General features: G+C 39.6%; 1 protein-coding gene across 1 annotated transcript in view; it reads right to left on the minus strand.

Moving 5' to 3' along the window:
• Positions 1-749: 749 nt before the first annotated feature.
• Positions 750-14,263, minus strand: part of ZNF397 (zinc finger protein 397) — a 46,437-nt gene continuing 32,923 nt past the window's right edge. Inside the window, exons 5-6 of the mRNA XM_034995918.1 lie at positions 8,563-8,568; positions 750-3,459 (exon numbers count right to left, since the gene is read on the minus strand). Of these exons, the coding sequence (XP_034851809.1) occupies positions 1,711-3,459; positions 8,563-8,568 (1,755 nt within the window). The 3' untranslated portion in view covers positions 750-1,710. The remainder of the gene's footprint in view (positions 3,460-8,562; positions 8,569-14,263) is intronic.

Below are 14,263 nucleotides of genomic sequence, written 5' to 3' on the forward strand. Positions count from 1 at the left end.
ACTACTACTTTTCTATTTTACATGATACCAAATGCCAGAAAGTTGAAGTGCCTGCTTGTTTAGCATCATACTCCTTAACAGTCTTTTCTCCTACTTCATTTTTATTTCCACCTTATTCTTACTCTTTTAAGTACATTTTAGTCATTATTTGCAGAAACACTGGAGCGTAAGGGCAGGAACCCTTTCTCTCCCCCGAGCAGTGCTCAGTAGTGCCTGACACTGAAGGTGTACTGAATGAATTAAAGACTAAGCACATACTCCACATCATTTCTTACACTTCCTTGCTTCTGTGCCTTTGTTGACTACTCCCTTCCTGCCCTTATGTCTCTAATCCCATCCTTCAAAACTCAAGTCTCAGGAGCTCCCCAAACTTTTTCTTTCCAGTCAGAATGAACCCTACTTCCCCTGAGCTCTTACAAGCATCTTGTTTACCTCTATGCTTGTACATGTGTTTTCTGTATACATCAGGCTTTATCACATATGCTTTGTATATTCTCTGTGTATACTACAAAACCTAAAATAATGCCTTGCACATAGTAAATAACAGTAATTGTGTTAAAGTGATATATTAACTGGATGATTATGGGGAATATTCAAAGTATAGTAGTGGAATCTTACCAAATGGTTAATATTAGAAAAACAATTTGGATTTTTTATTTTAAAAAAGTTTCTATTTTTCAGCTGAAAACTTTGCATATAGTAGCCTATTATCATATGTATATCAGAAATCAACAAACCAAAGTCTGATAAATGTTGCCACTTGAAAAATTCAGTCTTTTTATTTTTAGACAGAATATGGTATACAAATTAGTCATGTGGGAATTACTTTGGCTTTCATTTTTGTTCAATCTATAGATGACAAGATAAACAGTGCTAGAGAAATCTTCACACTCTGACATATGGAATTTTTTTTAAAAAAACTCTGTTTCACATATTTAGGAACTGTGATTAAATGGTAATATTGAAGAAGTGATTTCAAACCACTAGTCTATGGACTGCATTACCAAAGCAAAATAAGTCCATATTTGCTGTGACTATTGCAGGAACCTGAAAACTCAAGCTCATTAGGAAAACCAAAACTAGGCCAAAGAAAAAAAATTTTTTCTGGGAAAACTCGGCACTGGAGTTAGGTAGTTAGTAAGTATTAATACCAGAATAGCATAGCACGTTCACACACAGGGAATTTAATGACAGATAACTAATGTGAGCATCAGGTAGGACTCTTCCGTTGTCAGGAGGTTGGTGGTATGCCGATTATGAGTGAATGCCAATTAAGATATGGGATTTACGTTTTCCCTACAATCGCTAAAGTAACTTCTCTGATATGCAATAGATAATTAGGGCTCACTAAAGGTTTGAGATAACACTAACACATTTCCTTCTGAGCTGATTGCACACCCCATCACATGATCTTTACAATATCTGATAAGGTTCTGCATTGTTATTCGTTTCTTATAATGATAAAACTCTCCCCTTGTGGATTATATTTGAATATAAGACCAGAGGCTTGTTTTCCCTTATAGCAGACAGAAATTTCTTTCCATTGTTGCTGACATTCAGTAATACTTTTATTCATATTGAAAGTTTTCCCAATTACTCACAGGATCCTCTTCAGAATTTTTCTTAAGTTTAGTAATGTCTGAACTCTCAGTTAAATATTCATTGTAGACCTTAATGTTTTCTGTCCAGTGTGTGTGTGTGTGTGTGTGTTTAATGTAGCACAAGAGTTGAGCACTGATTAAAACCTTTTTCATAATCCTCAATAGCATTCCTAAGATTTTTTTCTGGTATAGTGTCTCTGGTACGAAATAAAGTCGGTGTATACTCTAAAGGTTTTCCCACATTCATCACACTTAGCCTGTCTTCTGCAGAATGGACTTTCTCATGATTAATAAGATCAGAGAGCTGGCTAAAACTTCTGCTGCACCGAACACATGTGTGTGGTCTCTCCCCAGTGTGGATTCTCTGGTGTTCATTAAGTTCAGTGCATGTGCTGAAGGCTTTCCCACATGCATCACATTTATATGGCTTTTCACCAGCGTGGATTCTTTGATGGTTAATGAGATCAGAGCGCCGACTAAAGCTTTTGCCACACTGATCACATGAATATGGTTTTTCCCCAGTGTGGATCCTCTGATGTAGGGTAAGAGCTGAGCACTGACTAAAAGCCTTTCCACACTCAGGACATTTATATGGTTTTTCCCCAGTGTGGATTCTCTGGTGTTTGATAAGGTCTGAGTTCTGGCTGAAACTTTTGCTGCACTGTGTGCAGGGGTATGGTTTTTCTCCAGTGTGAATTCTCTGATGAAGAATAAGGTCAGAACTCTGACTGAAGGCTTTCTCACAATGATCACAGTGATAGGGCTTTTCCCCAGAGTGCACTCTCTGATGTTTAGTGAGGTCTGAGCTTTGACTGAAGCTTTTATTGCACTGGTTACATGCATACGGCTTCTCTCCAGTGTGTATTCTTTGATGTTTAACGAGGTCTGAACGACGACTAAAACTTTTAGTACAATCACTACATGGATAGGGTTTCTCTCCAGTGTGGATTCTCTGATGGAGAATAAGATTTGAGCTCTGACTAAAGGTTTTCCCACACTCATCACATTCATAGGGCTTCTCACCTGTATGAATTCTATGATGTTTAACAAGGTCTGATCTTCGACTAAACATTTTACTACACTGGCTACATGGGTAAGGTTTCTCTCCAGTGTGAATTCTTTGATGATTCATGAGATCTGAAAGTCTACTGAAGGTTTTGCTACACTGATTACATGGATAGGGTTTCTCTCCAGTGTGAATTCTCTGATGCAGAATAAGGACCGAGCTCTGATTAAAAGCTTTACCACATTCATTACATTTATAGGGTTTCTCTCCAGTGTGGATCCTTCGATGTTTAATAAGGTCTGAGTTCTGACTGAAACTTTTGCTACACTGATTACATGGATATGGTTTCTCCCCAGTGTGAATTCTCTGATGCAGAATAAGATCTGAGCTCTGACTGAAGGCTTTTCCACACACATCACATTTATATGGTTTCTCCCCAGTGTGGATTCTTTGATGTTTTATAACATCAGAACTCTGACTAAAATGCTTGTTACACTGGTTACATGTATAAGGCTTTTCTCCAGTATGGATTCTCTGATGCTTAACTAGGTCTGAGCGCTGGCTAAAGCATTTACTACAATGACTGCATTGATAGGGTTTTTCTCCTGTATGGATTCTCTGATGGATAATGAGATCAGAACTCTGACTGAAGGCTTTCCCACATTCATCACATTTATAAGGTTTTTCACCAGTGTGGACTCTTTGATGTTTAATAAGGTCTGAGCTCCGACTGAAACTTTTAATGCACCAAGTACAAGGATAGGGTTTCTCCCCTGTATGAATTCTCTGATGCAGAACCAGAGCTGAGCTCACACTAAAGGCCTTTCCACACTTATCACATTCATAGGGTTTCTCCCAATGGGTTCTTCGGTGCCTAATTAGGCCTGTACTCCAAGCAAAGCTTTGCCCACATTCATCACAGTTATTCTGTCTTCTTTTAAGGAGGTTTTGATTCTTTTCATTTAATTTATCCCCCAATTCATAGAATCCTCTGCATTCAGAATCCTGGAGAACATCATCTCTGGGGTTGCCAGACTCTTCAGGCAATGGTTCAATTTTTGTTGCAATTTCCTCCTCTGAAGTCACCTCTCCAATCTTGGTCTTAGTCTCACCATCTAGAACAATAAAAAATCCAAATGGAATGTATTCTCCCTACCATAAGAAAGTTTGAGGTGAAAGAGATCAGTATTTACTTATAAAATGCTGTCACAGGGGCGCCTGGGTGGCTCGGTCATTAAGCGTCTGCCTTCGGCTCAGGTCATGATCCCAGGGTCCTGCTGGGATCGGGCTCCCTGCTCGGCAGGAAGCCTGCTTCTCCCTCTCCGACTCCCCCTGCTTGTGTTCCTGCTCTCGCTCTCTCTCTCTCTGTCAAATAAATAAATAAAATCTTAAAAAAAATAAAAAAAATAAAATGCTGTCACAATATGAGAGTGCTCCAAAACACTGAAAATAATCCTCTGAAAGAGCAATTAGGAAGAATCGGTAAGTAATGGGTCATAATAATCATTTATTGAAGCAGTTTACCAGGTATGTTCTGTATATGTTTGTCACAGGAGATTTGGGAATACTGAAACCTACTCACAGTAATTATGAAAGTCTGACTAAATTAAAGCCAACCCACAAGCAACTTATTAATGTAAGTAAGGTAAGCAATATGAAAGAGTACTTGAGGGACAGGGGAGAAGGAGGGGGAGAAGGAGGAGGCAGTGGGGGCCTGGCTGTCACTGGGAGGACCACCAACCAGGCTGATCAGAGGCTACTTTAGGGGAAAGAAATAAAGAAGTATCAATGTCCAGGAATGGTAAGGACAGAAACCTGAATTTTCAAAAATAGGTCTATATAATCCAACTCTTTTGTCCTGATTATTACAAGGAAGTGGTTAAGAAAATATGATCCCATTTTAGGAAGAGCCATATTCAGTAACCAGACTTCCTTAGCAAAGTGTATGAACCAGGAAAAGGTTAGGGAGGTGGGGTCAGAAATCTCTTCTGAGTTGAGTTTTGAGGAGGCCATTCCAATGCTTAATAATACCAGATGCCTGTGATGGTAGGGAATATGGGGGCTCCGCTGAAATTCTTGACTATCAGCCCACTATTAAATGGTATTTACTATAAAAGGCATACTACGGTCAGACTGCAAATGGTCTAGAGAGCTGAAAACATGACACATTAATTTCAAAGGCAAAAGGAAAAATATCTCATGCCTCCAACTGGAGGCTTCTTCCCTTTGCCAGAGGCAAAGGCACTGCAAAAAGTAAAGTATATGGGTAAATCTACATGTGTACTGACCGACTTAAGCAGTATCAGTGTCTTCCTATGGAGTTTATAATATAGAGAGAATTAAAGTACATGGCAAAGATAGCACAAGAGGACGGAGGTAAACAGAACCAAAACATTGTAAGATCTTTGAATTTTCCTAGAAATAACAAATTAAGATAAACTAATGAATCAAACGTATATGCTGTAAATTCTCAGGCAGCCTTTTTCAACCAGGTTCCATAAGGGAATAAAACAAAATGATCTGAATAACCATCTTCTTAATTCTCCCCAAAGATGGTACACAGCTAGTACTACAATAGATGTACAGGAAAAAAATTAATACATTAATTATAAGTAATACCTTAGAACATTGGGGCTTAATTTCTCACAGAATCACACTGCTATGAGGTACCAATTAAATAATAAAAGGGTGTATAAAAAATAAGCTAATAGAGAAAAAAATAGAAAAACAAAAGGAGCTGATAATGTAAAATTAGGGATTAAAGGAGAAAGAAAAGAAACAAAAGATGGGATTAATAAAAAGAAATACAAAGATAGTACATTTAAATCCAAATAACTATGTTATATGAAATTTTTTTTTTAAAGATTTTATTTATTTATTTGTCGGAGAAAGAGAGAGAGCGCACAAGCAAGGGGAATGGCAGGCAGAGGGAGAAGCAGACTCCTTGCTGAATAAGGAGCCCAATGCGGGACTTGGGATCATGACTTGAGCTGAAGGCATACACTTAACCTACTGAGCCACCCAGGTGTCCCTGTTATATGTAAATTAACTACTCGTATAAAAAGCAAAAGCTAACATCATACTTAATGGTTAAACACTGAATGCTTTTCTCCTAGGAACAAGGGAGCAAAACATGGATGCCCTCTCTTACTACTTCTATTCAACACTATACAAACTCTATTCATTATTACTAGCCAATGCAACAAGACATGAAAAATAAATGAGAGATACAAATAAAAAAAAGTCAAACTGTCTTCACTTATAGACTACACAATCATGTATATAGAAAATTCTAAAGTATCTCAAAAAAGTTATTAGACCTTGTACATGAGTTTATTAGAACAATATACAAAACCCAACTGTATTTCAGTATACTAGCCATGAAAAACTAGAGCCTAAATTGTTTTTTTTTTAATTTGTCAGAGAGGGAGAGAGACAGAGAAAGAGCACAAGCAGGGGGAGAAGCAGGCTCCCCGCTGAGCAAGGAGCCCGATATGGGACTTGATTCCAGGACCCTGGGATCATGACCTGAGCCGAAGGCAGCAGCTTAACCACTGAGCCACCCAGGCGTCCCTAGAGCCTAAAATTAAAAAATTTTTTTAATTACACCAAAAATGAAATATTTAAAAACAAATTCAACAAAATATGTGTAATATGTTTATAATGAAAACTACAAAACACTGCTAAGAGAAGTTAAAGAAGAACTAATAAACAGAAATATATGCCATCACTTATGGAGAGGAAGATTTAATATTGTTAAGATGATGGAATTCATTCTCTATAGGTTCAATGCAACCCCAATCAAAACCTCAGCAGGCTTTTTCATAGAAATTGACAAATTGATTCTAAACTTTATGTAGAAAGGCACAGAAGAGTCTAAACAATTTTGGAAAAGAAGAACAAAATTGGAGAAGTTACACTACCAGATTTTAAGCTTTATTATAAGGCTACAGTAATCAAAGTAGTGTGGGATTGCATAAGGACAGGCTACATATTAATGAAATATGACTGAGTCCATAAATAGATCAAACATATATGTAAAACTGACTGTCAGCAAAGTTGCCAAGACAATCAATGGTGAAAGGACAGTCTTTTTTCAACAAAGTATTAGAACTGGATATAACAATAACACAAATTAAGTCTCTTTCCTTATGCTATACCCCAAAATTAACTAGAAATGTAATATAAACCTAACCATAAAAACTAGAACTATAAAATTTCTAGAAGAAAGCAAAGCACAGATGACAAAAGTTAATGCACAGAACTGTGAGAAAATAAATTTGTGTTGTTTAAGCCACCCAATCTGTGATACTTTGTTATGGCAGCCCTAGCAGACAAATAGAGCATGTTTTTGAACTATATACATTTATGGAATTATATCACACGTATTCTATGATCTGCTTTTTTTTTTGCTCAACATTATGTTTGGAAGATTCATCTATATTCATGTGTGTAACTGCAGTCTATTCATGTTCACCACTATAGTGTGACATATAACACAATTTATTTACCCATTCTCCTTCAATGGACAATAACATTTTATTTCAAATAATGCTGATATGAATCTGCTAGTACATTTATTTTTATGCACATATGCAAGTGTTTCTCCAGGTTACATAAACTTAGGACCAGAATTGTTGGGTCTTACTGTTGAGTGTATGAGTTCACACTGCTCTATATGCTAACCAATATTAAGTCTATTCTCTTTTTAACCCACTGCAATCAGGCTTTTATTTCCTTAACTCCATCAAATCTGCACTTACCAGAATCTCTAATAAGCTCTACCTTGACAAATCCAATGGTCAATTCTCCATCTTCTTCTGTATTTATCTGACATAGTTGATTACGCTCTTCTTAAAACATTTGTTTTCTTCTCGCTAACTAACCTTTCTCCTATTCTCCATAGAAGAGTGATCTTTTTTTAAAAAATATTTTATATATTCATTTGTCAGAGAGAGAGAGAGAAAGGAAGAGAGCATGAGCATGCACAAGCAGGGGAGTGGCAGGCAGAGGGAGAAGCAGGCTCCCTGCTGAGCAAGGAGCCCGATGCAGGACTCAATCCCAGGACCCTGGAATCATGACCTGAGCCAAAGGCAGACACTTAACCCGACTGAGCCACCCAGGCATCCCCAGAGTGATCTTTATATGTTATTATCATGCATAAAATGCTCCAGTGATTTCCTATTACACTGGGAATAAATTCCATGTTCTAACTATGGCTTAGAAGGTTCCATCTGGTCCTTTCTCTCTCTGCTCTCATTTCATTCCACCACCAGCCCTATTTCCTGTCTATCCCTGATGGACTCTGCTCCTGCTACATTAAAGGGCCTCTGGCATTTGCTATTCCCTCTGCCTGAAACACTCTTCTCTCAGATAGTCATATGGTTTGTTGTCTCACTTCCCTTATATCTCTAACCAACTGTTACTACCTCAGAAAGGCACAATACTTGGTGAGCACTGCATTTTTGAGACAACAGATACCACAGTCAAATGTGCTGAAATGACCAATATTAGTAACTTGTAAGGTTGTTATCTTTGAGTGAGACTCAAAATTTAAAAAAGGCTTTGCAGCGGTCCAGGTTGCAATGCAAGCTGTCCTGTCACATGACTTTATTAACCAGGATAACCAATGGTAAGAAGTGTCTGCAGGAGTCAGGGATGCTGTATTAAGCCTCTGGCAAGCCTCCAGAAGAGAACGTCAGTGGAGTAAGGCCATACTCTCTTCTGCCAACAATTTTCTAAGTGAAAAACAGACATTGGCTTGCTCTTGGGCACTAATAGAGACTTAATGCTTGACCACAGAGCACCAAATGACTATTACAAGCTGACCATTGTGAACTAGCTATTTGATCCATCAAATCATAAAACTGGACATACAAACCAGCATCCCATTATAAAAGCAAGTGTGGAAGACAAATAAATTCTATGTGCTAGTGATGTGGGTTGCCATAATACCTTTTCCTATTGCTCCACTAATCCCTTCCCCATTAGCTGATATTCATGGTCTAATGGCAATTCCCTCTCACCAGTTAACAGAGGAGGAAAAAGTACAGAACTGATTTATAAATGGGTCTGCTCAGTGTGTGGACACTAGCAGAAAATGAATCTTTTACTTATACCCTGACTCTGAGGTGACCTGAAACATACTGGTAAAGGCAAATCTTCCCAGTAGGCAGAATTTCAGGTATACACTTGGCTGTCCACTTTCATGGAAGGCAACAGGGCCTAAGATACACATCTATATTGATTCATGGATAATGACTAATGGGTTACCTGATTAATTAGGTACCTCAAAGAACAAATTTGAAAGACTAGAAATAAGGATTCTAGAAGAAAATTATGATAGACCTCCTAGGATGGGCTAGAGGAATGAATGTATTTGCGTCCTATGTGAATCCACTGTAAAGAAGCCTCTCAATCAGATGGACATGGTGATCCATGTTATGAATGTCAATCAGACTTTTTACTAATGCTTGCCCAATGGACTCATGTACAAAGTGGTCATGGCAACAGGAATGGAGGCTATGCATGGGGTCAACAAAATAGGTATCTGCTTATCAAGGCTGATATGCCTATCATCACAGCTATGTACACATGCAGCCAACTGCTGGGACCAACACTGAACCCCTAATTTGGTACCATTCTCTGGAGAGGTCCTAGCCCGCAAGTAGGGGGCAGATTCATTATACCTGGCCCCTTCTATCATGAAGAGGGCAACAATCTGTTTTCAAAGGACTAAATATACAGTCCAAATACAAATGCGCATTGGCCACCATGGTAATTCTATACAATAATGCCTCCAAGGGAGTAGTTTTACAGGGAAGGAAGTACAGCAATAAGCTCACACACATGTAATTCACGGGTCTTATCACATGTCCCATCATCCAGAAGTAAGTGGATTTCAATAATAGTGGAATGATTTACCGAAGGCCCAGTTACAGTACCAGCCAGGCAACAACACCCTAAGTTTGGGGTGCTGTCCTACAAGATGCAATATATGCCTTAAACCAGAGGACAATAAACAGTGTTGTCTTCTCTATGGCCAGAATACATGAGTATAGGAGTCAACGGTAGAGGAGTAGGAATAATATCTCTTTTTACTATATAACTAATAATCCATTTATATTATGGATTATGTTATATTATATTCTTAAAGATTTATTTGAGAGAGAGAGAGAGCACATGAGCGTGTGTGCACACGTGGGTGGCGGCAGAGGGAGAGGGAAAGAATCTCAAGCGGACTCTCCGCTGAGCAGGGAGTCTGACCTGGGGCTCAATCCCACGACCCTGAGATCATAACCTGAGCTGAAATCAAGAGTCGGATGCTTAACCAACTGAGCCACCCAGGTGCCCCTATATTATTTTTAATTCCTATCCCCATAATCTTGGGCTTAGTGGGTTTGGGGTTGTGGTTCTCAAAGAAGAAATACTTCTACCAAAGTCGTGATTTTGTCAAATCTGAAGCTGAGACTGTCTCCTGGCCATTTCGGGTTCCTCAAGCTGCTGCACTAACAGGCAGAGAAAGGGTTGCTCTACTGGCTAGGATGACTGATACCAACTGCTACTGGGGAATTGGCCGCTGCTACATAATAAAGGCAAAGAACAGTAGGTGTAGAACTCAGACGATTCAATGCAGGTGCTTCCTAGTTCTCTCATGTCTAAAGGCCCAGTCAATGGTACGCTGAAATAACATGGAAGAGACAAGATCATCAAGGACTCAGATCGTCCAGGAAAAAAGGTTTATGTTACTAAACTAAGCAAAGAACTCTGCCACTGAGATTCTGGCAGAGGGTAGAGGCAATATGGAATGGGTGATGGAAGAAGATAGTTATGATTATCAGTTTTGGCTTTGTGAACAGCAAAAACTGTAGCAGTGATTTTAAGTTAATTATGCCTTTCCCCCCATTATCTCACTACCTTATATGAAGAGCACCAGTAGCAGTGAAGTTTCATGTTTCAGGTGGGAGTAGAATTTAATTACAAGTCAACCTGCAAAGATATGGTAGCTTAAGAGCTTAAGAAGGGGCGCCTGGGGGGGCGCCTGAGTGGCTCAGTCGGTTAAGCGGCTGCCTTCAGCTAGGGTCATGATCCCAGGGTCCTGGGATCGAGCCCCGCATCGGGCTCCCTGCTCAGCGGAAAGCCTGCTTCTCCTTCTCCCTCTGTCTGCCGCTCTGCCTACTTGTGCTCTCTCTCTCTGTTAAGTAAATAAATAAATAAAAATCTTTAAAATAATAGTAATAAAAAAAGAAGGGGCGCCTGGGTGGCTCAGTTGGTTGAGCGACTGCCTTCGGCTCAGGTCATGATCCTGGAGTCCCTGGATCGAGTCCTGCATCGGGCTCCCTGCTCGGCGAGGAGCCTGCTTCTCCCTCTGACCCTCCCCGCTCTCATGTGCTCTCTCTCTCTCTCATTCTCGCCCTCTCAAATAAATAAATAAATCTTTAAAAAAAAAAAAGAGCTTAAGAAAAAGATATGTGTTGGGAACATGATAACCCAAACAAAGGACAAAAGTAAGTAGTATAGGTTAAAAGAGGTGGACTGTAATGGGATATTCTCCTTTTGCCCCTCTAGATCTACTGTTCATGTTGCTCTGTGCTCCAAGAGGTTGATACTAGTTTTTGGACTGCAGCACTTGGGACTCTCTGTCCTCTGGCTTGCAATTAGATTTGGCCCAAAGAAGGAGGAGAACTGTAGAGTGACCAACTATCCTGGTTTGTCCAAAACAGACGGGGTTCTTGGGATATGGGACTTTCAGTGCTAAATCCCAGGGAAACCGGGATGAGTTCTTCACTCTACATCCTGACTCCTTTCCTGCTGGGCCAGGAGTTGGAAGTAATTGTTTCTTTTAGCAAAGGCCATGGCTCCAACTGGGCAGCTCTACCCTACAGCTATACTCTCCATGAGCTGGTCATCAGTCTCTCCCTTTGTAACATTAGGCCTAAAGGTAATAACTGTTTATCATTTTTTTTGTCCCAAAGCTGTACTCTATCCCTTATTAATTTCTGTAACCCTGCCCATCTTCTTCATGAAACCTTGAATTACCCAATTTGAATGAACCATCTGTTTCCTGCTAGAGTCCTGACTGATACATCCTGGTTTATTTTCTTCGTAATGATTATCACTATCTGATGCTCTACCATATACTTACTTATTTCCTGTTTCCCCCACCAGAATGTAAGCTCCTTAAGGGCAAAGGCTTATCTGTTCAGTTCACTGCTATATGCCCAGCACTTAGAACAGTGCCTAGCACAGAGCAACCCTTCAATAACTAACCATATTATATGGTCAGCAATAATTAATAAGCTATAATCTGATTAACTAATAAACATGTATCAACAATAAGCATTGAATAGTTGATTAAATTATTTGAAGGATATATTAATGTTAGTGACTATCTCTAGATGGTGGAGTTGTAGGTTATTTAAATTCCCATTTTGTGTCTTTCTATATTTTATATATGTACTTTAGTATAATTAGATTACTCTACAGTAACAAAATGTTTTTTTTTTTTAAAGATTTTATTTATTTATTTGACAGAGACACAGCAAGAGAGGGAACACAAGCAGGGCGAGCGGGAGAGGGAGAAGCAGGCTCTCCGCTGAGCAGGGAGCCTGATGCAGGGCTCGATCCCAGGACCCTGCGATCATGACCTGAGCCGAAGGCAGACGCTTAACGACTGAGCCACCCAGGCGCCCCACAAAATGTTCTTTTACACACACTCTAAGAGACACAAACACATGCAATATGCATATTAATTTATATAAAACTGCAAGAAGGAGACCCAATTCTACAGTAATTCTCAGGAGAAATGAGAGCTAGATGCCTTAGAATAGATTCTTAAGCAAACACAAGTTCTAAATACAGAACACAGAAACAAAATGAAATAAAGATACTTCAAAGCTATAAAGAGGCAGAAGATCTAGAGTAAAAGAAAATGACAATAGAAGGTGAATTTCACAGGCAAAATAGCAGCAAATGAGAGGACCAAAATCAGAAAACAGCAAAATATGATGTGGAAATGAGACCCTGCGAACACCTGAACAAGGGTGGGATTAAAATTATCTTACTAGGGGCACCTGGGTGGCTCAGTCATTAGGCGTCTGCCTTCAGCTCAGGTCATGATCCCAGGGTCCTGGGATCCAGCCCCGCATCGGGCTCCCTGTTCAGCAGGAAGCCTGCTTCTCCCTCTGCCACTCCCCCTGCTTGTGTTCCCTCTCTCGCTGTCTCTCTCTGTCAAATAAATAAATAAAATCTCAAAAAAATAAAATTATCTTACTAAAAATAACAGTGGCTACCATTTATAAAGAACTAACTAACAGCCTAGTCTGCGTGCAGAGCTTTATATACTGGAATATCATTAGTACTCGTGGTGTTGTTATAGTAGTAATGGAGCCCAGTGAATCCTATCTCCTAATACCTATATCCTTGTGTAGTTCTCTTCCACAATGACTCTGGAACTGGTCATGTTGATTTGTTTTGGTCAATATAACAAAAACATAGGTTAGAAAAGTGCTTATGCTTCCCAAGGCTTGCCCTCTCTCTGTATGGGAAACTGGCTGCCCTGTGAAAAAGTCTGGGCTGGACTGCTACAGATGGGTGACCCAAGCCATAACCAGCACCAACAGCCAGACATATATGACTGATACTCAGACCCTGGCCCTGGTTGAGCCACTAGATGACTGCATGAGTGATCCCAGATAAAACCAAGAGAAAAACTGCCAGCAGAACCCAGTCCAAATTGAGGACCTACAGAACCATAAGAAAATAACGTGGTTTAAACATGTCTGATGTTGGGCGCCTGGGTGGCTCAGTCATTAAGCGCCTGGCTTCGGCTCAGGTCATGATCCCAGAGTCCTGGGATCTGAGCCCCACATCGGGCTCCCTGCTCACCGGGAAGCCTGCTTCTCCCTCTCCCTCTGCTTATGTTCCCTCTCTCGCTGTGTCTCTCTCTGTCAAATAAATAAATAAAATCTTTAAAAAATAAAAAATAAAAAAAAATACAAATGTCTGATGTTTTATGTCACTAAATTTTGGGGTCCTTTATTATGGAGTAATAGACACAATCCTCAAAATAACCTCCAAGGTATGAGTTATTATATACTTATAAAATAAGGTCACAGAATCGTTAAAAAAAACAAAACACAAGTAATTTACTGAAGCTAGTACATGACAAAGCTAGTATTTGAATCCACAGTGTCAGACTCCTAAACTTTTAACTATGCCTCTACAGTACTTGAAAAAAGATGACTTGAAAAGATTTTAAAGGGAAAATATCAAATACTGACAGACTGGTGATAAGGTGATTATAACGAGAAAAAATGGATAAATGGGTCCTTAAGGAGAAGAGGGAACTCCATGAGATTTTGATTGCCAGAATTCACAATAAAGCTATGTGACTCTGCTTGCACATTCAAGAGATGGTACTAACACAGTGAGGGGTAGGCAACGAAGAATACCAATAGCACGCGAAGACACTAACAGAGCACCAGTAACAACCCTCCCCACCACTTGTACCCCCTAAGAAAGATACAATACACTGCTTCTCACCTGACAGAAGGTGGTGTTCTTGAGATTCATAATTGAAGTGGATCTCCATGGGCTGTAACCGGACACTTGGCACCTCGGGGAGCAACTGGAGAATTACCATTTCCTTAGTAAG

Source organism: Mirounga leonina, unplaced genomic scaffold, assembly GCF_011800145.1.
Source record: "Mirounga leonina isolate KUSES-001 unplaced genomic scaffold, KU_Mleo_1.0 Mir_93, whole genome shotgun sequence".
Classification (NCBI taxonomy): domain Eukaryota; kingdom Metazoa; phylum Chordata; class Mammalia; order Carnivora; family Phocidae; genus Mirounga; species Mirounga leonina.